The 27,152-nt window shown below is 44.6% G+C and overlaps 1 protein-coding gene across 6 annotated transcripts in view; it reads right to left on the bottom strand.

Moving 5' to 3' along the window:
• The window catches only part of SRGAP3 (SLIT-ROBO Rho GTPase activating protein 3), a 319,900-nt gene that overhangs the window by 107,008 nt on the left and 185,740 nt on the right, over positions 1-27,152 (bottom strand). For all 6 annotated transcript variants that reach the window (XM_038771992.1, XM_038771993.1, XM_038771994.1 and 3 more), the window contains exon 3: positions 21,380-21,542. In XM_038771992.1, the coding sequence (XP_038627920.1) occupies positions 21,380-21,542 (163 nt within the window). The remainder of the gene's footprint in view (positions 1-21,379; positions 21,543-27,152) is intronic.

The raw sequence follows: 27,152 nt of genomic DNA, 5'->3' as shown, positions 1-27,152 counted from the left end.
TCACATTTTTTCAGTACATTTCTCAGTTGTTTTTTTCTGGGCACATTCTGACCCTGGTTTGTTTCCTCAAATGACAGAAGGGACAAATATTGCTGATCTGGAATGATGTCTCTGCAAACCAGAGAAAAGAACCTAGCCATCCACATATCCCCATTAAAAATTGGGCTACCTAGTAACGCTATTTCCTCGGGTGACATACCTAGAGAATGTAATTTGAAAATGAGAACAAACTATTTCTGGGTCCTGTTCCTCACAACATTCTCCTAGTTCTGCAAAACTACAGCTTTCCAAGAACTCTATCTCAGTCTTGACTGCCTCACCAGTCATTGGCTAGGAAATATGGTCTCAGGCTAGGCCAGTCTTAATGATGGCATTTATACAGTGCTTCCTATGAGCTAAACACCGGGAAAATACTAGATAATCAGATCTAACACAATCCCTGTCCCACCAAGGCCTCACAATCTAAGAGGGAGGGAGAGCAGGTAGCAAGCATATCCCCATTTTACAGATGAGGAAACTGAGGCCCAGAGACATTAAGTTCATTCACTCATTCAATCATATTTATTGAGCGCTTACTGTGTGCAGAGCACTGTACTAAGCACTTGGGAAGTACAAATCAGCAACATATAGAGATGGTCCCTACCCAACAATGGGCTCACAGTCTAGAAGGGGGAGACAGGCAACAAAACAAGTAGGTGTCAAAACCATCAGAATAAATAGAATTATAGCTATATACACATCATTAATAAAATAGAGTAATAAATACGTACAAATAGAGTAATAAATATGTACACATATATACAAGTGCTGTGGGGACGGGAAGGGGTTAGGGTAGAGGGAGGAGGCGATAAGGAGGAAGGAGCAAGAGGAGAGGGAAAGGGGGGGCTCAGTCTGGGAAGGCCTCCTGGAGGAGTTGAGCTCTCAGTAGGGCTTTGAAGGGAGGAAGACAGCTAGTTTGGCGGATGTTTGGAGGGAGGGTATTCCAGGTCAGAGGTAGGATGTGGGCCAGGGGTCGACAGTGGGACAGGAGAGAACAAGGCACAGTGAGGAGGTTAGCAACAGAAGAGTGGAGAGTGTGGGCTGGGCTGTAGAAGGAGAGAAGGGAGGTGAGGTACAAGGGGGCAAGGTGATAGAGAGCTTTGAATTTTGAATTTTGCTTGAATCAAAAGTTGATAGGCAACCACTGGAGATTTCTGAGGGGAATGACATGCCCAGAGCGTTTCTGTACAAAGATAATCCGGGCAGCAGAGTGAATTATAGACGGAACCGGGGAGTGACAGGAGGATGGGAGAGCAGATAGGAGGCTGATGCAGTAATCCAGTCGGGATAGGATGAGAGATTGAACCAACAAGGTAGCGGTTTGGATAGAGAGGAAAGGACAGATCTTGGCAATGTTGTGGAGGTGAGACTGGCAGGTTTTAGTGACAGATTGGGTGAATGAGAGAGCAGAGTCAAGAATGACACCAAGGTTGAGGGCTTGTGAGACAGGAAGGATGGTAGTGCCATCTACAGTGACGGAAAGAAGATAAGGAGCTCAGTCTTGGACATGTTAAGTTTTAGATGGCGGGCAGACATCCAGAAGGCAGGAGGAGATACGAGCCTGTAGGGAGGAAGAGAGAACAGGAGTGGAGATGTGTGACATCAGCATAGAGATGATAGTTGAAGTCATGGGAGCAAATGAGTTCACCAAGGGAATGAGTATAGATGGAGAACAGAAGGGGACCAAGAACTGACCCTTGAGGAACCCCTACAGTAAGGGGATGGGAGGGGGAGGAGGAGCCCGCAAAGGAGACTAAGAATGAACGGCCAGAGAGATAAGAGGAGAACCACAAGAGGATGGAGTCTGTTAAGCCAAGGTTAGATAGTGTGTTGAGGGGAAGGGGGTGGTTCATAGTGTCGAAGGAAGCTGAGAGGTTGAGGAGGATTAGGATAGAGTAGGAGCCACTGGATTTGGCAAGAAGGAGGTCATTGGTGACCTTTGAGAGGGCAATTTTGGTGGAGTGTAGGGGACGGAAGACAGATTGGAGGGGGTCTAGGAGAGAGTTGGAGTTGAGGAATTTGAGGCAGCGGGTGTAGATGATTCAATTCTAGAAATTTGGAAAGGAAGGGTAGGAGGGAGATAGGGCAATAACGAAGGGGCAGTGGGGTCAAGAAAGGGGTTTTTTTAGGATGGGGGAGACATGGGCATGTTTGAAGGCAGAGGGGACGGAACCAGTGCAGAGTGAGCGGTTGAAGATGGAAGTTAAGGAGGGGAGGAGGGAAGTGGTGAGAGTTTTCATGAGAGGGAATGGGGTGCTAAGCACAGGAGGATGGGGTGGCACTTGAGAGGAGGGAGGAGATCTCATCTGAAGATACTGCTGGGAAGGATGGGAAAGTAGCGAAGAGGGTTGAGAACCAGGGGGATGGAGAAGGGTGACTTTGGGGAGCTCAGACCTGATGGTGTCAATTTTACTAATGAAGTAGGTGGCCAGATCGTTGGGGGTGAGGGATGGAGGAGGGGGAAGAACAGGGGGCCGGAGGAGGGAGTTAAATGTCTGGAACAGCTGACGGGGGTGATGGGCATGGGTGTCAATAAGGGAAGAAAAATAGTTTTGCCTGGCAGAGAAGAGGGCAAAGTTAATGCAGGAAAGGATAAATTTAAAGTGAACAAGGTTGGCTTGGTGTTTAGACTTTCACCAGCAGTGTTCAGCAGCTCGAGCATAAGAGCAAAGGAGGCAGACAGTGGCTGTGATCCAAGGCTGTGGGTTAATGGTGCAAGAGCGACGACAGGAAAGGGGAGTGAGAGAGTTGAGTAGAGAGGGTGGAGTTGAGAGCAGTAATCTGGGTCATCAAGAGTGGGTAGAGAGGATAGGGAGGTTAGGTAGGGTGTGTGCTGAGAGAGATGGATAGGGTCAAGAGAGCGGAGGTCTCTGTGGGGGAGTAATATAGATTTATGGGGGGAGGAGTGTGAGTGAGGAGGCAGGTGAGAAGTTTATGATTAGAGAGAGGGATTTCAGAGTTGGTGAGGGTGGAGATAATGCAGCGGTAGGAGATGATGAGGTCGAGGGTGTGACCAAGTTTGTGAGTGGGCGAGTTGGGGTGGAGCAAGAGGTTGGCAGCGTCAAGGAGAGATAGAAGGAGGGTGGCAGAGGAGTCACCGGGGACATCCATGTGGATGTTGAAGTCTCCGAGGATCAGAGTGGGCATGGAAAAAGAGAGAAGGAAGGTGAGAAAGGGGTCAAAACGGTTAAAAAAGTTGAAGGTGGGGCCAGGGGAGTGGTAGATGATGACTACAAGAATCTGGAGGGGGTGGTAGAGGTGAATAATATGGGCTTCAAAGGAGGGGAAGGAAAGGGAAGGGGGAGGAGGGATATCGAGAAAGCGACATTGGGGTGCGAGAAGGAAGCTGACACCTCCTCCTTTTCCGGTGAGTCTGGGGGAGTGGGAGAAGAAGAGGCCTCCGTTGGAGAGAGCAGCAGAAGAGACCGTGTCATCCGGGGCGAGCCGGGGGGGGGGGGGGCGGGGGGGGGGGGGGGGGAGGAGGGAGCAGGAAAGGAATAGGTCAAGGATGAAAGGGAGCTTACCTGTAATGGAGCAGGGGTTCCATAGGCCACACTTGGCAGCAGCTGTGGAGGGAAGTGAGGGAGGGGGAAGGGTGCGAAGGGTGGGGAGGGTTTGGATGGGAATGAGTTGGCAGGCCTTGTCCAAGGTCAGAAAACAGGCCAGTGGCAAAAAATTGGATTAGAATCTAAGTCTCCTGGCTCTCAGTGCCTCGCTCTTTCCTCTGATGATGAATTTTCCTCTGACCTGAGGCCTCAATCAATTGATAATTGTAGTTAATTGAGCACTTACTGTGTCTATAGCATTGTACTAAGCACTTGGGAAAGTACAAAGAGATATGGTAGGATATGATCCCTGCCCTTGAGGAGTTTATAATCTAAAGGGGAGCTTACAATCTTCAGGACTGGAAATCCATGCAGAGGAATTGATTCTAGTGCTCGTGGCTTGAGCAGTGCCATTTTCCATTTCTTATAATAATAATGGTATTTGTTAAGCACTTACTATGTGCAAAGCACTCTCTCATCCTTGCCAACCATGTTCCTGCTGGGGCATGGGGTACAACATGCATGTAGGAGGGCAGGGATGCAGCACATTGAAAAGTGTATGCGTGGTTTTTTTTTGTCCACAATAGCCAGCTCTGGGGAGGATGGGGACTAGAACCCAGGTCTCTGGAATCTCAAAGCAATTCTCTTTCCCCCACTGGACAAGGCCTTTTTTTTCCCCACTAGGGCATGCTGTAAGGTCGTTGTGGGCAGGGAACATGTCTACCAACTCTGTTATATTGTACTCTCCCAAGTGCTTAGTACAGTGCTCGGCACAGAGTAAGCACTCAATAAATACAATGTTCTATTCTTGTTTTCAATAAAAGAAAACAATGATGCTTTAAGAGGACGATAATCCCTTAGCACAGGGATCTGTTAGCCTCAGGTTTCATGTGTTAGCCTTCAGAACATAAGAAGCACCATTACACGTTCAGACTAATGATCCCTTTAGCTTAGGATCCTCTCTCTGACGGCGGCAACAGGACACCTGGAAGAACCGTGCTCTAGTTGCCCTTTTGTACATCCATCTTAATGTCTAGGGATACGCCATTTAACATCCCTAACTTTTCTCCTTCCCATCCTTAACTTTTTTTCTAGTAAGCCATTATGGACCTCTTGCCATGAATTTTTCCAAAGCCCTCGAATCTACAGATCCCTGCCCAACTCCTGTGGTAACTCATATGTTTATCACCTGCTGTGTGAAAAAACCTCTCCATTTCTTTGATTTGAACCCACCACTGGCCAGCTCCAACTGGTGTCTCCCTCATCCTGATGTGGTGAGATCTGATGAACAATGATTCCAAGTTCATCCTTTCCCCACCCTTCAAGATTCTGTAGGCTTCAATCATGACCCCTCTGATCCTGGGTCTTTCCAGACTAAAAAGTCCTAATCCTGTCATGACCCTAAATCATCTTTGTTGCCCTTCCCTGTAATTTTGTCCAGCTCTGATGTGTTTTCCAGCCATTATTCTAGATGTAGCACAGTTTTACATAGTTGCAAAACTATGCCTAGGTTGTGCTGTTTATCTCTTGGGTGGAGCACATTATGATTTAAAAGGTCAGTATTAACTCTGAGGCCACTTTCTGGAATTGTGACATAACTCTGGGCCCATGACGTTCATTAATAATTGTGGTTTTGTTAAGTGCTTACTATGTGTCAAGAAGCACCATGGTGTAGTGGACAGAGCACAGGCCTGGGAGTCAGAAGGTCAAAGGTTCTAATCCTGGCTCTGCCACTTGTCTGCTATATGGCCTTGGGCAAGTCACTTTACTTTTCTGGGGCTCAGTTACCTCATCTGTACAATGGAGATTGAGACTGTGAGCCCAAGTGGGACTGGGACTGTATCCAATCCTATATGCTTGTATCCACCCGAGTACTTAGTACAGTGCCTGGCACATAAGTGCTTAAATACCATGATTATTATTATTATTACTATTATTAAGTACTGGCCTAGTGGATAGAACACAGGCCTGGAAGTCAGAAGGACCCAGGTTCTAATCCTGCTCCACCACTTATATGCTGTATAACCTTGAACAGGTCACTTGATTTCTCTGAGCTTCAGTCACTTCATCTGTAAAACGGGGATTAAGACTGTGAGCCCTAGTGAGACAGGGAATGTGTCCAACCTGATTAACTTGTATCTATACTGGCGTTTCGTACAATGCCTAGCACATAGTAAGTGCTTAACAAGTACCATAAAAAAAATCAGGCCCCTCATAGGGCTCACAGTGATTAACATGTACTATACAAAAAAAAAAAAATCAGGCCCCCGCACTGGGCTCACAGTCTAAGTAGGAGGGAGACCAGGAATTGAATCCTCATTTGCAGATGAGGGAACTGAGGACCAGAGAAGTGAAGTGACAAACAAGGTCACAGAGCAGCGAAGTAGTAGAGTTGGGATTAGAACTGAAGTTCTCTGGGTCCTAGGCCCTTGCTCTTTCGCACTAGGCCACACTGCTTCCCTATTCATTGACCTATGTGGCTGGATCTTGACCATTAGAAAGTAAATTGCTTTGGGGCAGGGACTGTGTCTTAAATTTCCTCTATATCCCAGTAAAGTACTTTGCACCCAGAAGGCACTCACTACATATCATCCATGGTGATGACAATGATGGTATCAATTCTCAGGTTACAGTGCCTATAGCACCACCCTTACAGCATGAACATGGCTACCTACTCTCTCGATAGAGACAAAGATTTTTATTCAGTCCCAAGTAGAAAACATTAGGCAAGTATTCACTCCAGAATCACTCTGCCAGAATTTATCATTCACCTTGAGCTCTCCTATCCATGTCCTTTACCAGCATAACAATGTACATGCTGCATTATAATCTTATAGAAATTCTGCAACCATAATTCAGTGTCTTCCATGGTCACCATTTCAATTTCAAAACAAAATATATAGTTTTTACCTCCAGTTTATTACCTAATAATAATTATCATGTTACTCATTAAGCGCTTACTACGTTCCAGGCACTGAGAAGCAGTGCCCCCTCGTCCCCCTCTCCATCCCCCCATCTTACCTCCTTCCCTTCCCCACAGCACCTGTATATATGTATATATGTTTGTACATCTTTATTACTCTATTTATCTTACTTGTACATATCTATTCTATTTATTTTATTTTGTTAATATGCTTGGTTTTGTTCTCTGTCTCCCCCTTTTAGACTGTGAGCCCACTGTTGGGTAGGGACTGTCTCTATGTGTTGCCAACTTGTACTTCCCAAGCGCTTAGTACAGTGCTCTGCACACAGTAAGCGCTCAAATATGATTGATGATGAGAAGCAGAATGGCAAAGTGGATAAAGCAGAGGCCTGGGAGTCAGAAGGTCATGGGTTCTAATCCCAACTCTGACCCTTGTCTGCTATGTGACCTTGGGTAAGTCACTTCACTTGTCTGGGCCTCAATTACTTCATCTGTAAAATGGGGTTGAGATTCTGAGCCCCACGTGGGACAGGGACTGTGTCCAACCCAATTTGCTTGTATCCACCCCAGCACTTAGTACAGTGCTCGGCACATAGTAAGTGCTTAACAAATACCACAATTATTATTATTATTATTACTAAGTACTGGAGTTGATACAAGATAATCAGGTGGACAAAGTCCTGTCCCACATGGAGCTCAGTCTATGTAGGAGGGAATAGGATTTTATCCCCCTTTGATAGATGAGGAAACTGAGGCACGGGGTTCAGTGACTTGCCCATGGTCGCACAGCAGACAAGCGGCGGAGCCAGGATTAAAACCCAGGTCCTCTGACTCCCAGGCCTGTGCTCTTTCCACTAGGCAACGCCATTGCCCACTATAGCAAAGTCTTCTAAAAGCCTCCTTTCTGCTTGTTTCTTTTTCCAAGCAAATACTTGTTCAACTTCTTAAACTCCCAGATATTGTTTCTCATTACTTCATTCTCTCTTCCTCCTTCTTTCTAAGACACCTGCTTTCCCTGGCAGTCAGGTGGTCATTCTATGGTTGTTTTGATGAGAGTGTGAATTATACAGATGCTACTCAGTAAAGAACTAAATTGAAAAAAAAAATCACCCTATGGTTTCACAGAGGTCAGCTTGTTAGTGTTCAGAGATTGCCAACTTGGTAATTAGCATCTTCAAAATGACAGCTCATTACTTTGTTCCTCTGTGGGAAGCCAAAAGATTTGTAAAGCTTTTATTCTAATTTGCTCTCTACCTTTTGAATTGTGTATCGACTACAAAGGCGAAACATCCACCTTCCAAGCCTAGTTGTAATTCAGGCACCCAGTCATTCCTACTTTGGCTCCTTAAAAAAGCCAACTTGGTCTTTAATTCAAGGCCATTCTGCTGACTTTCATTCTTATTACAAAGCAAAGCAATTACTAGACAAGAAGGCACTGATTCAATTTAAGAATTGATATTAACAACTCCAGGGCCAAAAAAAAAAAAAAAAAGGTTCCGGCTGAAACACAGTGAATGATTGTTATTTAAACACAAACCAAAAAAATTGCCCTTTCTTATTTCCAGAGAGCACTTCCTCATTAGATCTCAATCCAGAACATTGCGGTACTCAACATTCACATTCACTTCACTGCCTAGGCAAGTAATTCAATTCTGGAGTCACTAATGCAGAGAATAATGTATCGCTATTGTAATACATGGAAGAAAGAGAGAATTGGTTTAAATGACCACTGTAGGAATTGGACAGGGTTGGGAAGGAACAACATGATTTTTTCTGGTGGCCTTCACCTTCATTACTTTTCCTAATTACCCATTCCCACAGACACAAAACAGCTTAAAGAGCAGGCTGTGAGGCCGAAGAAAAGATACGCTGTTTGCAGCAGACTGATTACTGCAATACTTCTTTCAAATGTCTCCTATACGATGGACAAGCCCCATTTGGAAAGAAGGAATTTGGGAAAAACCAGGCACCACATTGAATACCACTTAGCACACTGCTACACGAAGGGTTGAATAAAAATGATTCAATGATGTCAATGAAAACAACTTCTTAAAGCCTCAAACCCAACCCCTCAAAAACCTTTGGGAAGATTCCGAAATAATGTAATTTGTTAAAAGGTTTGTTTGGGGGTTTTTGGAGGGGTCAAAACTCTTCACACTGTCCTTCTTGGTACTGCCTGAAGTCACCAACAGAAAACAAAAACTCATCCTTTAAGGAAATGACTTATTGCAGTATATTCTGTCTCCATGAAGAAATCCAGGTACAAGAATGACCAACATATTCTTCAGTGGATTTGAACACGCTCTTCTTGGCACAGAAAATCAGTTATCCACCCAAAGTCATGTCTCTCTCCTGCACATCAAACCATCCACTGCATGTTTACAGAACAACCAATTATATTGTACTCTCCCAAGTGCTTAGTACCATGCTTTACACATGCTAAGCGCTCGATAAATACCATTGATTGTTAGTCATCTTTAGGATTTTGCTCCACACAAGTGAGTGGCTCTTGCTCTGTTTTTCTGCACTAATGCTGACTATCTACAGCCCTTTCCTTTCTCTGGATTTTTTCCACTCTCCTATGTAGATGAAATCCCACTGTCCACGGGCCTGCTTCCCTGCCTCTGCTCCAGGGCTCCAATCTTCCCTGCCCTGGCTTAGGTCATGATGGTACTGGCCCACGAGGTCGTCTTCTTACCTGTTCCTACTGCTCTACTATTTGCCACTTTCCTGGTGGAGGCGAGAACTCTGGGGAGTCCAGCAAAATGTGGAGCAACAACGGCAGGATGATATAAGAATAGAAACTGCCACTGCTGACATGTCCACAGCCATCTTATCTGCTATGGTCCTGTTACATTAAGGAATAGCGCAACCTTCTGAGGATTCTTTTTGATAGTGAGTCTACCACTCTCAGGAACAAGTCAAATTCCTGTATAATACCTCCCAGGTCACAAGAGCCATTGATAGACAATTTTAAATCCTTAGGTGCTAGTAGCTGATCCATAGCTGAGTAGGTGGTGAAAATCCAGAAACCAGGCCGCCCTCCTCCATCTCAAAATTTATCCTCTACTGCTTTAACTCTACCCTCTTCTCTGCCCAGCAACAATATTTCTCCATCCTTACTGACTCCCATGCCCACTGTCCATGACAACTGTTTCAGACTTTGAACTCCTTTCTAAAACCCCTCCACCCTCTCATCTCTTTCCCCTAATGACCTGGCCATAATAATAACAACAATTGTGAGATTTAAGTGCTTACAGTATGCCAAGCTCTGTACTAAGCACTGGAGTAGATACTAAATAATCAGGTCCCACATGGGGCTCACAGTGTAAGTAGGAGGAGAAAGAGTATTGAATCTCATTTTGCACATGGGGAAACAGACACAGAGAAGTTAAGTGACTTGCCCAAGGTCGCACAGCAGGTAAGTGGCAGAGCCAGGATTACAAGCCAGGGCCTCTGACTCGCAGGCCATGCTCTTTCCACTATGCCATGCTGCTTCCCATGGCCTAGTAGTCTATTGATAAAATTGAAACCATCAGACATGATCTCACTAATATCTCCCTTTCTTCTCTTCAGTCCCTCATTCCCCATCTTCAACTCTCCCATCTTTCCCAAAAGTATCTCGAGATTTCCCACATCCTCTCGTATACTATTCCTCCACCTGTGTCTCTGACCCCACCCTTTCTCACCTTATCAAAATAATTGCCCCCTCCCTTACCTCCATCTTCAACTGCTCACTTTCCAATGACTAATTCTCCACTGCTTTCAACATGCCCATATCTCCTCTATCCTAAAAAAAAATCCTCCCTTGACTCCATGGTTCCCTCCAGTTACTGCCCTCAACTCGCTCCTACTATTCCTCTCCAGACTTCTTGAGCAAGTTGTCTACATTCGCCTCCACTTCCTCTCCTCCATCTTTCTCCTAAACGCCCTGCAATCTGGCTTCTACCCCCTTTGCTTCATGGAAATGACCCTCTCTAAAGCCACCAACAATCTCCTTCTTGCCAAATTCAATGGCCTCTACTCCATAATAATTCTACTAATAATACTTGTGGTATTTGTTAAGTGCTTACTATGTGTCAGGAACTGCACTAAGCACTGGGGTGGATACAAGCAAATCAGGTTGAACATAGTACCTATCCCTCATGGGGCCCACAGTCTTAATCCCCATTTTATAGGAGGTATGTGAGGCCCAGAGAAATGAAGAGACTTGCCCAAGGCAACACAGCAGACAAGTGATGGCCCTGGGATTAGAACCCATGACCTTCTGACTCCCAGGCCCATGCTCTAACCACTATGCCATGCCATGCCATCCTAACCTTCTTCAACCTTTCTGCTGCCTTTGACATTGTGGACCACCCCCTGCTTCTGGAAACATTATCTACCCTTGGTTTCACTGACACTGTCTTCTCTTGGTTCTCCTCCTTTCTCTCTGGCCGCTCCTTCTCAGTCTCTTTTGTTGACTGCTCCTCTGCTGCCCACCCTCTAACTGGCTCTGGGTGTGGCTCAAGGCTCAGTTCTGGATCCCCCTCTATTCTCCAGCTACATCTACTCCCTTGGAGAACTCATTCATTCCCAAAGCTTTAACTATAATCTCTACACATACGATTCCCAAATTTACCTCTCCAGTCCTCTCTCTTTCTCTGCAGGCTTGTATTTCCCCCTTCCTTCAAGACATTTTGACTTGGATGTCCTGTCAATGCTCCTGCCAATACCTCAAACTTAAGTTTCCATAAAATAACCCCTCACCTTCCCACTTAACCTGCCCTTCCCCTGACTATATCACTGCAGACAAAACCACTATCCTCTCTCACAATCCCATAACCTTGGTATTAACCTCAACTCATCTCTCTCATTCAATCCACACATTCACTGTCACAAAATTGTGCTGGTTCTACCTTTACAACATCTCTAGAATGTGCCCTTTCCTCTCCATCAAAACTGCTACCACGCTGATCCAAGTACTCATCATTTCCTAACTTGACAGTTGCATCAGCTTCCTTGCTGACCTCCCTGCCTTCTGTCTTTCCCCTCTCCAGTCCATACTGTACTCTGCTGCCAAGATAATTTTTCTGACATATCATTCAGTCCATATCCCCTCATTCCTCAAGAACTCCAATCACCATCCACCTCCATATCAAACAGAAACTCCTTTCCATCAGCTTTAAGGCAATCAGTTCTCACCTTCCTACCTTCTCTTGCTGAACTCCTACTACAACCCAGTCCTCACACTCTGCTCCTCTAATGCCAACCTACTCACTGTAACTCAATCTCATCTATCTCACCACCGACTGGCTGCTCACGTTCTCCTTTGGGCATGAAGCTCCCTCCCCCTTCTCATCTGATAGTTTGCCACTCTCCTCACCTTCAAAACCCTCCTAAAATCAAATCTCCTCCAAAGGGGCTTCCCAGACTAAACTTTTTACTTCCCTAATCTGACTTCCTCTCTGCATCACACCCAACCCCACAGCACTTATAACAATAATAATAATAATGGCATTTATTAAGCACTTACTATGTGCAAATCACTGTTCTAAGTGCTGGGGAGATTACAAGGTGCTCAGGTTGTCCCACGGGGGGCTCACAGTCTTAATCCCCATTTTACAGATGAGGGAACTGAAGCCCAGAGAAGTTAAGTGACTTGCCTAAAGTCATGCAGCAGACATTTTGGTGGAGCCGGGATTTGAACCCATGACCTCTGACTCCACAGCCCATGCTCTTTCCACTGAGCCACACTGCTTCTATATATCTTCTACATAGAACAGTGCTTTGCACATAGTAAGCACTTAATAAATGCCATCATTATTATATTATTATATATAATATATACTTATGTATATATTATACATATATACTTATGTATATATTATACATATATACTTATGTATATATTATACATATATACTTATGTATTAGTACAGTGCTCTGCACACAGTAAGTGCTCAATAAATACGATTGATGATGATGATATATTATTATGCTCTATTATAATCAATTTAATGTCTGTCTCTCCTGTATAGTCTACATTTGCTGTGGACAGGGAACATGTCTACTAACTCTGTTGTATTGTACTTTCCCCAAAAGAACAGTGTTCTGTATACAGTAAGTAATCAAATACCACTGATCAGTCAACTGAATGATAGGTAGGTGTCTTTTCTCCTTCACCACACTGCATTCTGTTTGCAGCTCACACCTGAGACCATGTTGCATCTCTTCACTGAAAATCCAATGAATCACTGCATGTTGTATGAAACATAAATAACTGCTTATTTATATGATTTAATTCTGTAGTTAGGAGTCTATCGCCTGCAACTTGTCCTGATTTTGCCCAGCACTTACTGTCTCTGAAATTTTCTTTTGTAAAAATGCCAATAACTAAGTACACTCCAGATCTGGCTCTCAAAAGCCTAGGCTTTCAAGTCCAATAGCAAATTACAATACATTGGGAAAATCCAAAATTCAGAATTGGTGAGTTCTGAGCTTTTGTAAAACCATCTCCTAACTTTGGGCTTAAATTCTAAAAGCTCTTTATCCTCTAGCTTTTAACAGGACCAAACCTAAAACCATTCCAGAAAGATGAGAATCTACCCTGTTTATTAATCCTGTCCCAGATTTCTGATCACCTTACCTTTGAGACCACGCCCAAAAAAAAACCACTCTCCTTTTGTCACTCTTCTGTCCCCCTCCTCTCTTTGTCTCCCTCCACCACTACCCCTATCTGCTTTGCCCATCTCTCGCTTTCTTGGCCCCAATCCCTGACCTCACCACCTGGCTCATTTTGAGCTGCCAGAGATTAGTAGCAAATCTGTGCATAGGCAACAGACTCACTTACTGTCCCACTCTTCCTACTTATTTCTTAACAGGTTGTGGATCTTCAGCAAGCGGTACATGATATTGGAGCTCCTGAATACCAGGACCAGGTGTCACCCTAGCGCTTTCCCTAATAAGAAGCTTGACCTGAAGATTAGACTCCCGAAGAAGCAGTCAGAAGTCCTGGGGGCTCTCTGCAGCTTAATGGCCAATTTGTCATGAACCTTGAGTAGATCATTTATAGATTGGTCTCCATTTCCCCATCTGTAACAGAAGAATCACCTTGCCTTCTTTCTATGTATCTCCTAGTCACAGTATGGATTCCAACAACAGAATGTTGGTAAGAGGGGTTTGGAGCTTCTGGATGAAATATAAAATGTTAGCTATTAGGCACAAGGTACCATCTTTCTTAGATGGTAAGCCCCACATGGGACAGGGACTATGTCCAGCCTGATTTACTTATATCTACCCCAGCACATAAAACAGTGCTCGACACATAGTGCTTAACAAATAAATACCATAATAATAGTAATTATTATTACTGTAAGTTCAATGTTTGCAAACAAGGATCCCTCCTTCTCCCCATCTCTGGTTTTGGAGGACTGTGTTTTCCTTTGTTCTGCAGTCAGGAGAGCCAGGATCCCAGCTGTAAAAGATTTTTCATTATTTTCCACCCTGTTAACCTTCATCAAAAGCCCTGACGCTGTCAGCCTAAATGAGTACCCAAAAGATTTATCTAGCCTGTCCCACAGCTCAGTGCAGCTCGGTTCCCAAGAGGAGCAGTTCATTTTTTACCTCCATCCCCCACCCTCTGCCGTTCCCCCTTCAATTATTCCATCCAGGAAAAATAAGGCATGAAGGAAAAGGCAAATGCTTCAAACATATTTTCCCTTCTTCCCTGTATTCCAGGCTCACAAAGCTGTCACAGTTCACTGCATCACTGAGAAACATCCCCAAGTCTGAAGGCTGGAGGAAAGACAAGCGAAACTGAAACAAGGGTTTGGACTGTAAATACCTCTCATGTCAGGGTTTACAGATCAGAAACCTAGTGGAAAGAGCAGCAACTGGATGCTGGAAAGCCATTAACATCAGCCATTCAAGCTGGGTACTGGTGTTCTAGACTGTGAGCCCGCTGTTGGGTAGGGACTGTCTCTATGTGTTGCCGACTTGTACTTCCCAAGCACTTAGTACAGTGCTCTGCACACAGTAAGCGCTCAATAAATATGATTGATTGATTGATTGGTGGTGTCTACCAACTCTGTTGTATTGCATGCTCCCAAGTGCTCAGTACAGTGCTCTGTACATAGTAAGCACTCCATAAGTGCCATTGATTATGTTGATGAAATCAGAGTCTGATACAGGGTTGGCTATCAAGCAGTGCTTTAGAGGTTTTTTACTGTTCTGTTTTTAATGGTATTTGTTAAGCACCTACTCTGTGCTAGGCACCAGTTTTCCCCCACTCTTATCTAAGGAGACTGGAAGTCATGGCCTAGTGGAAAGAGCAAAGGCCTAGGAGTCAGGAGTACCTGGATTCTCATCCCAGCTCTCCCACTGCCTTGCTGTGTGACCTTAAACCCATCACTTAACCTCCTGGGGCTGCAGTTACCTCATCTCTAAAATGGGGAGAAGACGTCTACTCCTCTTAGACTGTAAGCCCTGTCTGGGGCAGGGACCACATCTGAGCTGATCATCTTGTACCTATCCCAGCACTTAGGATAGAATCATTTAATAAATACATAGAAACGTATTATAGGAATCATTTAATAAATACCATAATTATGAATTTGGGCAAAACAGTCCTAAACTCTGAGGGGTGTCTGTCCCACCTCCCACTTTAGGCACCTAAAAAACCTAAAAGTGTGGTGGGGTGGGGAGAATGAGATTCGTTGAGATGCTCATGTATCTCAGCTAATAGGAGAGTATCACCTCCCTCTCTATGAGAGATGGGGGGAGGGGGTGATGGAAGGGTTGAGGAGGAAGGGAGAATAGAAGGGAGAGATGCTGGGGCCACCTGGATTCTGGCTCTTGGGGGACCGGTTTTCAGGGTGGCTGCAGGTGCCCAAGTCCCAGACTTTGGAGGACTATGGCTGGGGCAATAGCCTTGACAGCTAGGGCCAGCATCCTGCCTAGGGCTCAGGATCCTCTGTACCCTGTGAGTGAGCTACCTCCCCCTCCCTCTTTCTTCTCCATCCCCACCAGGCCTCAGCAGCAGATAGATCGCAGCAGCAGTATCAGAGGCTCCCTCACTAGGGCAAAGGGCTCCAGGAGCACAGACACACCCATCCCAGGACTGATGCTCCTGAAGGTATGGGGGGGGGGGGGGGGGGGGCAGGGCGGCAGCAACATTGGACAGCAAATACCATTTCCCTCTCCTCATTCTCACCTCCTAAAGGTGACATGATTTCTGATCCTTGTCTCTGCAGTTCCCATCTCCCTGGCTCCTTTCTTTGTCCCATCTTTCAGACTCTGTCTTTATCTTTCTCTCTGTGTGTCAAAGCCACCATGCTGAGGCTCCCTCAGAGGCCCTAAACAGGGAGGTGGTAAGGGCTATCAGGCCACAGTCAAACCCTGCCAACATGCCAGTAAATCAATCCAAGGTATTTATTGAGCACTTAATATGTACAGAGCACTGTACTAAGCACTTGGGAGAATACAACAGAGTTGGCAGATATGATCCCTGCCCACAACAAGCTATCTACACTCTAAGACTGGGGGGAACCTATTCACTTTCTCCCTTGCTTTTTTAAATAATTGTTAGGCCTTCTAAAAGTCCTATGTTTCTGCATGTCTTGTTTAGTTCTACACAAACTTAAAACATAAGCAGTACTAATCACAGGGTGAGACCACTGGCCCATCCAGCTTGGTATTCAGTTTCTAATAATGGCTACATAGTCCTTGGACCACCATGAACTTTTGCTAGGTACTCCTATGGAACTGACCTAGAAGGCCACCTATCCACTTTATAATATGAAAAAAAATTTTTAAGAGTCTATAGTTGAATGCTATCCAACCATTCATGATTTTTGTCACAATTACCCTGGGAGTTGGCTTTCCCCAAAGGGTATATACTGCCCAGTTTGGGAAACCTTGTGCAGCTTCCTGCTTTGGGCAAAAATCATCTCTGTTTCCCATAGCAACAGTAGAAAAGAAAAAGGGAAGAAGCAGAGCTATGGGTGTACAGTACAGACTTTCATTCAATCATATTTATTAAGTGCTTATTGTGTACAGAGCACTGTACTAAGCACTTGGGAGAGTACAATAAAACAATAGACAGACACATTCCCTTCCCACAACAAGCTTACAGTCTAGAATGAAAGACAGATATTAATATATAAATTAAAGATATGTACATAAGTGCTGTGGGGCTGGTGGGAGGGCAGGTGAATAAAGGGAGCAAGTCAAGGTGACACAGAAGGGAGTGGAAGAAGAGCTGTATCTTGGTAATAGAATCCTTGCATTCATCAGTCAGTCAATCATATGTATTGAGTGCTTACTGTGTGCAGAGCATTCAATCGTATTTGAGTGCTGTGTGCAGAGCACTGTACTAAAAGCATTGTACTAAGCACTTGGGAGAGTACAATATAACAATGTAACAGACAGATTCAGGGATACGTATAGACCATGTTTTTAATGCAAGTATTTTTTTAAAGAAAATTTTATGTTTGGACCCAAATGACCAGCTGGAGAGGTCATTTGGGTATTATTCCCTTTGGCGGTTTAGATAGCAGAGACCAGCAGCTTTGTATAGCCCTGGCCTAAGGGTGAATTCTCCTAGGATCCATGGTTTCTAATGCTTCCTCAAGGCCCAGAGATTCCAACTCACTAAAATACTTAGGTCTTTGGCTCACCCTTGGTAATTCTTTGGCTATTTTTAGTGACAGAGTGTCATGTCATCCAAGTTACTATGTAACCAGGTGGCCAAAGATAAGCATTTCTTAGCAGCTAGGTGCCTGAAAACACAGGAGCAAAGGCCAAGGAAAGGAACAAGGACCTCTTCAAGAACACTATATTCAACATCTCTGGTTCTTACAGCCACCAGTGTCACCCTAAAAACAAAGCAGCCAACCCGACTGCATTCTCCGCTCCGCCTCCTACAGGCTCCGCCCCTCCCTGCACCCCCATCTGGTCCGCAGCTCAGCCCCTCCCTGCACCCCCAACTGGTCCGCAGCTCAGCCCCGCCCCCTACAGGCTCCGCCCCTCCCTGCACCCCCAACAGGTCCGCAGCTCAGCCCCGCCCCCTACAGAGAAGCAGCGTGGCTCAGTGGAAAGAGCCCGGGCTTTGGAGTCAGAGGTCATGGGTTCAAATCCCGACTCCGCCAATTGTCAGCTGTGTGACTTTGGGCAAGTCACTTGACTTCTCTGTGCCTCAGTTACCTCATCTGTAAAATGGGGATTAAGACTGAGCCCCCCCCCGTGGGACAACCTGATCACCTTGCATCCTCCCCAGCGCTTAGAACAGTGCTTGGAGGCCTTCCCAGACTGAGCCCCTTCCTTCCTCTCCCCCTCGTCCCCCTGTCCATCCCTCCCATCTTACCTCCTTCCCTTTCCCACAGCACCTGTATATATGCATATGTTTGTACATATTTATTACTCTTTATTTATTTATTTTACTTGTACATATCTATTCTATTTATTTTCTTTTGTTAGTATGTTTGGTTTTGTTCTCTATCTCCCCCTTTTAGACTGTGAGCCCACTGCTGTTGGGTAGGGACTGTCTCTATATGTTGCCAACTTGTACTTCCCAAGCGCTTAGTACAGTGCTCTGCACAAAGTAAGCACTCAATAAATACGATTGATTGATTCCAATAGAGGTGGAGGAACAGAAGGGAAACTAGAAATTAACAGTAACTTGTCAGGCAGCAGACCAGACAAATTGCTTAGTTTCTCAGTTCTGGTCCAGCCTCTTCCAACTGTTTATACAAATATATACATGTGTGTTGTGGGGATGGGAGGGAAGATGAATGAAGGAGCAAGTAAGATCGGCGCAGAAGGGAGTGGGAGAACAGGAGAGGAAGGGTTAGTCAGGGAAGGCTTCTTGGAGGAGATGTGCCTTCAATAAGGCTTTAAAGCTGGGGAGAGAAATTCTCTGTCTGATATGAGGAGGGAGGGTGTTCCAGAGCAGAGGTAGGATGTGGGCAAGAAGTCGATGGCAAAATAGGTGAGATTGAGGAACAATGAGAAGGTTAGCATAAGAGGAATGAAGTGTGCGGGCTGGGTTGTAGTAGGAGAGTAGCAAAGTAAGGCAGGAGGGGAAAAGGTGATTAAGTGCTTTACAGCCAGTGGTGAGGAGTTTTTGTTTGATGCGGAGGTGGGTAGGCAACCACTGGAGTTTCTTGAGGAGTGGGAAAACATGGTCTGAATGTTTTTGAAGGAAAATGATTCAGGCAGTAGAATGGAGGATAGACTGGAGTGGGGAGAGACTGGAGGCAGGGAGGCTGATTCAATAATCAGGGCAGAATAGGATAAGTGCTTGCATTAGTGTGGTAGCAGTCTGAACAGAGAGGAAGGGGTGGACTTTGGTGATGTTGTGAAGGTAGCACGGAGAGGATTTAGTGATATCTTGAAGATGGAGGTGGAAAGAGAGAGAGGAGTCACATTGAGAAGCAGCGTGGCTTCGTGGAAAGAGCCCGGGCTTGGGAATCAGATGTCGTGGGTTCTAATCCAGGCTCTACCACTTATCTGCTGTGTGACCCCGGGCAAGCCACTTATCTGGGCCTCAGTTACCTCATCTGTTAAACAGGGATTAAGTCTGTGAGCCCCACGTGGGACAACCTGATTACCTTATATCTACCCCAGTGCTTAGAACAGTGCTTGGCACATAGTAAGCACTTAAATACCATCATTAAGGATAATACCAAGGTTATGGGCTTGTGAGACAGGAAGGATGGCGGTGCCATCAACAGTGATAGGAAAGTGATCTGCGGAACAGGGTTTGGGTGGGAAGATAAGAAAATCAGTTTTAGCCATATTAAGTTTGAGGTAACAGGAGGACACCCAAGTAGAGATGTCTTGAAGACAGGAGGAAATGCAACACTGCAGAGAGGGAGAGAGATCAGGGCTGGAGATGTAGATTTGGGTGTCATCAGCATAGAGGTGATGGTTTAAGCCATGTGAGTGAATTAGTTTGCCAAAGGAGTGGGTGTAAATGGAGAAAAGAAGGGGACCCAGAACTGAACCTTGAGGGACACCCACAGTTAGGAGATGGGAGGCAGAGGAGGAGCCCACGCGAAAGAGACTGAGAATGAGCACCCAGAGAGATAGGTGATGGTGCTTCCTACATTTCTAAATCTATTGTGCAACAAAAATCATGTTTGCTTTGCTGTGTTGGAATCTGACTGTCCAAATGGATGCTGAGCTTTGGTCCTTGCTAGCTATGGAGAGAACTGAGATATTCCATTAGCATTCTCACCTATCTTCATGAAGATAGTTTTAACTGTGGAGTCTTTCAAATCCTGGGGCATCTAGTAGGTGAAGAAGTCTACAAAGGAAAAGCCTTCCTTGTTTGTGGATTTCATCAGGAATGCCAACAGGTCCAGATGCTTTGCCATTTTCCAAGGCCGTAACTGTGATAATGATTTCTTCAAATGTTAGGGCTTTAAGGCCATGCCGGCACATTTTGGCTGCTTCTATTTCATCCTCATCCGTAATAGTGGAAGGCCCATTTATGTATACTTTGAATGCAAAGATGATGCTGCTTATAGTGAGATTCTATCCATGTGTATTAGGATGGTTGAAAATAATAATAATAATAATAATAATAATAATGGTATTTGTTAAGCACTTACTATGTGCCAGGGACTGTACTAAGCACTGGGGTGGATACAAGCAAATCGAGTTGGACACAGGCCCTGTCCCATGTGGGGCTCACAGTCTTAATTCTAACTTTACAGATGAGGGAACGGAGGCACAGAGATGTAAAATGAGTTGCCCAAGGTCACACAGCAAACAAGTGGCGGAGCCAGGAATAGAACCCATGATCTTCTGACTCCCAGGTCTGTGCTCTATCCACTACACCCTGCTCATGTACACCATAAGCCAGAAAATACGATAGGGCACATTTTCTAGCCCCTTATCCATTTGGATGAAAAGTACATTCCTAAATAGTGCATAGAATAAATACCATTGAGAATGCATGAGTAAGAAGGAATAGAGAAAAGGAAAAAATATAGCAATAATAACCTACTCAAAAGCAATCATAATTTAGTTTAAAAATGTCCCCAGAAGATACAGTATGTGCTTCTGGAAATTAGATACATCTCATTATAAACATACTTATAGCTGCTTACCCATTTTATTGACCCAGTTTTAGTCCACAGGACTAAATATTTTCCCAAAGTCATTCAGTAAGTCAGGCAGCTATTTGCTTTCTTTCAGACCGTCAGGGAGAACACAGATGACATGAAAGCTACCTCTAGGAAATAACCTGTACAGTAACCCAAAATAAAGGCACATAACTTTTCCCCACAAGAGGCCAATTCAACACCAGATGTGACCTGAGCACCAGATGTGACCTGAGCACCCACCTTCATCTTCACTCACACCCTAGGTGAAGTGGAAATAACAAGAGCAATTGAATTTCCAAAATTAAGGACACCATTGTGAACCTACATCTGAAAAGTGGAATCCACCCCCTCAGACCTTTCTTATACCATACAGCAAATGGAGGACACCCTTGCTAAAAGGTTGATTGACATGAAGAGTTTCAGTATCACATTGCAACAGTATATCTTTAGCTACTGATGGAGTTTGGCAATTTGAGAATTCATGATGGAGGAGCTTAGGCAAGTCATGATTATCAAAGGTACATGGGTTTGAAGATACTTTGGATAACAAAGGACTGCATTAATAAAATCCCCCCAAACTGTCACAGTACTAAAACGCTATTAACACGCTGTCGGAGGAGCAAGTTAATCAAGTTGCACTCCTCTTTTTGTTTCCACCACTGAAAAAAACAAGAAACTTGGCAAAACAAGGCACTACTATACATCCTTAGCCTGGCCAAGGGCTTGGTGTTCACCAGCTTCAGTCAGGAAATGCGGGAAAATCCCCAGAGCTCACTCACCTTTTTAAAGAGCCTAATGACATCCTCACTGATCTGGGAAAGACGGACAATGACATTGTTCGTGAAAATATCATTCAACGTGGCGTGGTCCCTGCTCTCCCTGCGGGTCTGGTTCAGCACAAGATACCAGCAGTTCACAGGGGAGAGGAGATATTGATCCTTCCTGGGGAAACAAACAGATCAAAATGGTATTTAATTTGCAGCAGACAAGATGCTATCCTCATCTTTCTGGAAAAAAAAAAAACATACTGCCAAGGGTAAGCAAACAGTTTCTGCTTAAACCCTCTGCTGTCACCTTCCCTCACCGGACCAGAATGAACTTGTCATGTCCCACCCACAATGCCAATCTAGCCATGGTCTCAGGGAGCACATGGGTGCATAGGATATGCGAGGGGCCGGGGCCCTGGGAGTCACAGTGGGGAAGTTGTTTAGCTTGGCCATGTAGTACATTAGATGCACTTAGACATATTTCTTAGCCAAAGCTGAGGAATTCATCCTAAGCACTAAAGTTAAAGCTTCAGTATCTTCATTCCCTTTCTTGTAGGTTTTCTTCCTACTACCATCACCTGCTTCTCCCACCCACCCAATTTAGGAAAAAAACTCTTTGTTATCCAGAACAACTGAATTCTTGCCCAGCAAGGGTAATTTAATGATACAGAGTAATAACCATTAATATCCACAAAGGCACTTTTAACTCCTTAAAAGGAAGGTGCTCTAGCAGCAACTCTCAAACTTCAATGCCACAGACCTTTTCCACACCCCACATGAGAGAGAGAGAGAGAGAGAGAGAGAGAGAGAGAGAGAGAGAGAGAGAGAGAGAGAGAGAGAGAGAGAGCATCCACAGCAGCTGACCCCTTTGCCATTCAGGATTGATTCACAACATCCCCATCACATCCACCCAAGATAATCCTTAAGCACTTTGACATTTCATTCCTAGCCTCAGCACTTATGTACCTATGTACATTTTGTGTATTGGTATAGTCAATTATTTAATTCTAGTACAAGTGTACTATCTTTGTGGACTAAGCCTTCATTTCCGCTACTACCTCTCCCTGCTGCGTCACCTATACAGTTGGATCTGTACCGTTTAAGCACTAGCTATCCATCCCACCCTCAGCTCCAAAGTACTTAGGTATATATCCATCATTTCTCTTAATGTCTGTCTCACCCTCTAGACTGTAAGCTCCTTGTGGGCAGGGAACTTGCCTACCAACTTGTTGTACTGTACTCTCCCACTTAGTACAGTGCTCGGCGCATAATACGTGTTCAATAAATACCACTGATTGAATGACTCCTAATGCTCCTACTATTCGAACGTACTTTTTGTCTGACTATCCCATTAGATCACAGGCTCCTGGAGGACAGTGACTGTGACTCTTCCTTCTGTGGTAGTGGTTTACACTCAGGAGCTAAATAAATACCACTGATCAAGACAAGGAAAAGAGTGAACCAGGTTACAACTGACTGCTTCCTTACAGAAACTTCAACATCACCCCCCCAAAAGCTGCAGCCCGTTTTAGAAACAATGTGCTAGAGCAATACAACCATGAACAAATGAAGTAATTGCCAAGCACATTTGGGACAGTCTGACAAACAAGTGACTTAGTTCAGCTGTTTGCAAAAACAATGACAACATAAATCTTGGAGTGAGCCCTGAGGCAAGAACTAGTAATGTATGGCTATTCAGTCCAATACCACATATTAGGACCCAGTGTGCAGTAACTCTGATCTAGGGGCACCTCATCAATCAATCAATAGTATTAAGCACTTACTGCATGCAGAGCACTGTATTAAATGCTTGGGAGAGTACAAGAGATAAGTAGACATGATCCCTGCCCTCAAGGAGTTTACAGTCTAGCAGGGAAGACATTATCAATGGTGTTTATTAAGCACTTACTAAGCGCTTGGGAGAGCTTAGTAAAAGAGAGTTCATAGACATGTTCCCTGCCCACAGGACCTTATAGTCTGCGGGGGAGACCACCATAAGTGCTGTGGGGATGACAGTGGGGTAATATTAAGTGCTTGAACGATACAGATGGAAGTGCATAGGCGATGCAGAAAGGAAAAGGTGTAGAGGAAGTGAGGGTTTAATTAGAGAAGGCCCCTCAGAGGAGATTTGATTTTAATAAGACTTTGATGATGGGGGGAGTGGTGGTTTGTCATATATGGAGTGGTAGAGAGTTCCAGGCCAGAAAGGGGACACGGACAAGGGTTAAGCAGCAAGATAGATGTACAGTGAGCAGGGTGGCATTAGAGGAGCAAAGTGAGTTGGCTGAGTTGTAGTAGGAAATCAGTGAGGTAACATAGGAGGGGGTGAGCTGATTGAATGCTTTAAAGCAGATGGCAAAGAGGTTCTGTTTGATGGGGAAGTGGATGGGCAACCACTGGAGCTTCTTGAGGAGTAGGAAGACATGGACTGAATGCTTTTTTAGAAAAATAATCCAGGCAACAGAGTGAAGCAAGGACTGGAATACGGAGAATCAGAAGGCAAGGAGGTCAGCAAGGAGGCTGATGTAGTAGTCAAGATGGGATATAAGTGCTTAGCACAGTGCAAGTACTTAGTATAGTGCTCTGCACTGTACAGTAAGTGGTCAAAAATACCACTGAAGTGCTTTGATTAGCCTAGTAGAAGTTTGGATGGAGAGGAAAGGGCGGATTTTAGCGATGTAGTGAAGGTTGAACCAACAGGATTTGGTGACAGATTGAATATGTGGGTTGAATGAGAGAGATGAATCAAGGATAATGCCAAGTTTATAATAAAATACAGGTAGTGGGAAGCAACAGAGTTCAAAGATAGGTACATAGGTGTGTAGTGGGGGGTTGGGGAGGGGAGTTGAAAGAGGACCAAAGTGCTTAGGGAGTATGGACTCAATTGCATAGGGGACACAAGAGGGAGGGAAAACAGTGGGGAGATGAGATGATAGAAGGTAAGGCTTACCAGAGGAGATAAGATTTTAACAAGGCAATAGAGATGTAAAGTTGGTATATTTAAATACTTTCAATTTTTCTGAAATTTAGTTTCTGCACTGGAAACAATATGAAAGTTTGCTACAAGGACTTTTTAAACAGGGAATTTGTGAAAGCTGCCCTGTAGCTAAATTTTTGCTTTTTTAACCTCATCACATGGGCAAGGCCATCTTTTGTCAGCTAATCACTTTCCTCTATTCATTCTCAGTGAACCTCAGCACCATGCTTTCTTGGCAGTGAAGATAAAGCTGCGATTCGGGAGAAACTTTAAAAGCAATTTTCTGACTGGAATAAAGGAGATCCAGCTGTATCTAGTCAGTCCTACAGAGTGTTTTTCATGTTTGCTAGACACAGAGATCCAGATTAGAAAAAGTATCAAAAGACTAAAATGTGAGTGGGTGGAAATCGCATCTGAGTACCAGAAAAGATGACAAAAAATTATTCATCAGATCGTTTCAGCTTTCTCCCCTGAAGGAAAAGCTGCAATGTGCTCAAATAAGCCAGCTGTCCTGTGTGCCCATTTTCACCATGAGACTGAGCCAAGGGATGTCCAGCTGCAATATGGAAAAATCAACTCTCTGAGGTGAAGATTTAGATAATAAACTCCCAGAAGGCAAGAGCCATATCATTTAAAACCTGCTCTATTCAACACTCCACACAGTTTCATGAGAACAATACCCGATGGAACCAATGATGATAATTATTCCCTGTCCAAGTCTCAGATAAAATTCTTAACATCCATTGGGCCCAGTGCTGGCATTTGGCAGATGCCCAATGCATTTAGTTGTTGATGGTGGAAGTTGATTTTCAGGAAGACCCAATCAATGAATGGTATTTACTAAGCAGTAACCTTGTGCAGAGCCCTGTACTATACACTTCTGAGAATACAATAGAGTTGGCAAACAAGATCCCTGCCCTCAAGGAGATTGCACTCTAATGGGGGAGAGAAAGACATTAAAATATGTTACAGACATGGGAAGAAAGAGAGCATAAAAATATTTACGTAAGTGCTGTGGGGGTGGGGTGAGGATCAAAGTGCTTAGGGGGACATGAAACCAAGTGCATAGATGACACAGAAGGGAGGAAGAATAGGGTGGGGAGAAGAGAAGCTAGTCAGAGGTAGCTTTCTGGAGAAGATATGATTTTTGTAGGACTTTAAAGATGAGAAGAATGGAGGTCTGTCAGATAAGAGGAGGGAGGGTGTTATAGCCTTGGGGGGGATGTGGACAAGCTGTTGAAAGGGTCAATGGCAAGAGAGATCAAAGTGAGGCACAGAGAGAAGGCTGGTGTTAGAGGACCAAAATGTGCAGGCTGGGCTGTAGTGGAAGAGGAGCAATTCTTGTAGGTGAGAGTGTGCTTACAGGCAAGGAGAGTACAGAAGGAAAAATGACAGAGTAAGAATGCAGTTGGAGGACTCTCAAGCTCATCTCTCTGCCATCCCCATACATCCCCCTTCCCCTGGTGCATCCCAATACCCATTCTGGGCTTTTGTAGAGCTTGGAAGATGGGGAGAATGCAGATCTGTAGGATATGAAGGAGGAAAGGGCACGAGCACAGGGTTGATGGCAAGAGATATGACAGCAAGGCACCTTGAGTCAATTGGGATTGGAGGAGCTAGGTGTGAGGGCTGGGTTATGGTGGAAGAGGAACAAGGCTAGGTTGGGTGGGGAGAACTGATTAATAATAATAATGATGGTATTTGTTAAGCACTTACTATGTGAGAAGCACTGTTCTAAGCGCTGGGGGGATACAAGGTGATCAGGTTGTCCCATGTGGGCCTCACAGTCTTAATCCCCATTTTACAGATGAGGTAACAGGCCCAGAGAAGTTAAGTGGCTTGCCCAAAGTCACACAGCTGACAAGTGGCAGAGCTGGGATTAGAACCCATGACCTCTGACTCCCAAGCCCGTGCTCTTTCCACTAAGCCATTAAAGCCAATGGTGAGGCGTTTCTGCTTGATAAAGAACGGATGGAAAAATATTGCAAGGTTTTGAGGAGTGGGGAGATGTGCATAGGATATTTTTTCAGAAAGTGATACAGGCAGCAGAGCGAACCATGGGCTGGAAAGGGGAGAGGAGATAAAGGAGTCTGACACCAAATTCTGTCAGTTCCAACTGTCCCAGGTATAGCCCATCAGTGCTTTCACCAGTCTGTTCCTTGTTGTTCGCAGGATCACAGTCACTAATAAGGCAGCTTATTGTGGGCTCACCACAGAAACTCCTAGCCACTGGCCTTTAGGCCCGCAATCCGCTCTCTCATTTCTACTTTAATTCATTCATTCAATCGTACTCTTTCCTCTCCCCATCCCCCCTGCCCTACCTCCTTCCCCTCCCCACAGCACCTGTATACATGTTTGTACAGATTTATTACTCTATTTATTTTACTTGTACATATTTACTATTCTATTTATTTTGTTAATGATGTGCATCCAGCTTTACTTCAATTTATTCTGATGACTTGACACCTGTTCACATGTTTTGCTTTGTTGTCTGTCTCCCCCCTCTAGACTGTGAGCCCGTTTCTGGGTAAGGACCATCTCTATACGTTGCCAACTTGTACTTCCCAAGCGTTTAGTACAGTGCTCTGCACACAGTAAGTGGTCAATAAATACGATTGATTGAATGAATGAATGAATTTATTGAGTGTTTACAGTGTGCAAAGCACTAAACTAAGCACTTGGAAAGTACAATACAGCAATAGAGACAATCTCTGCCCACAATGGGCTTACAGTCTAGAGGTGGGGAGACAGACATAAAAACAAGTGAACAGCCATCAATATAAATAAATAGAATTATAGATATATACA

This window comes from Tachyglossus aculeatus, chromosome X1 (assembly GCF_015852505.1).
Source record: "Tachyglossus aculeatus isolate mTacAcu1 chromosome X1, mTacAcu1.pri, whole genome shotgun sequence".
Classification (NCBI taxonomy): Eukaryota; Metazoa; Chordata; class Mammalia; order Monotremata; family Tachyglossidae; genus Tachyglossus; species Tachyglossus aculeatus.
This window is presented reverse-complemented; position numbering and strand designations above follow the sequence as displayed.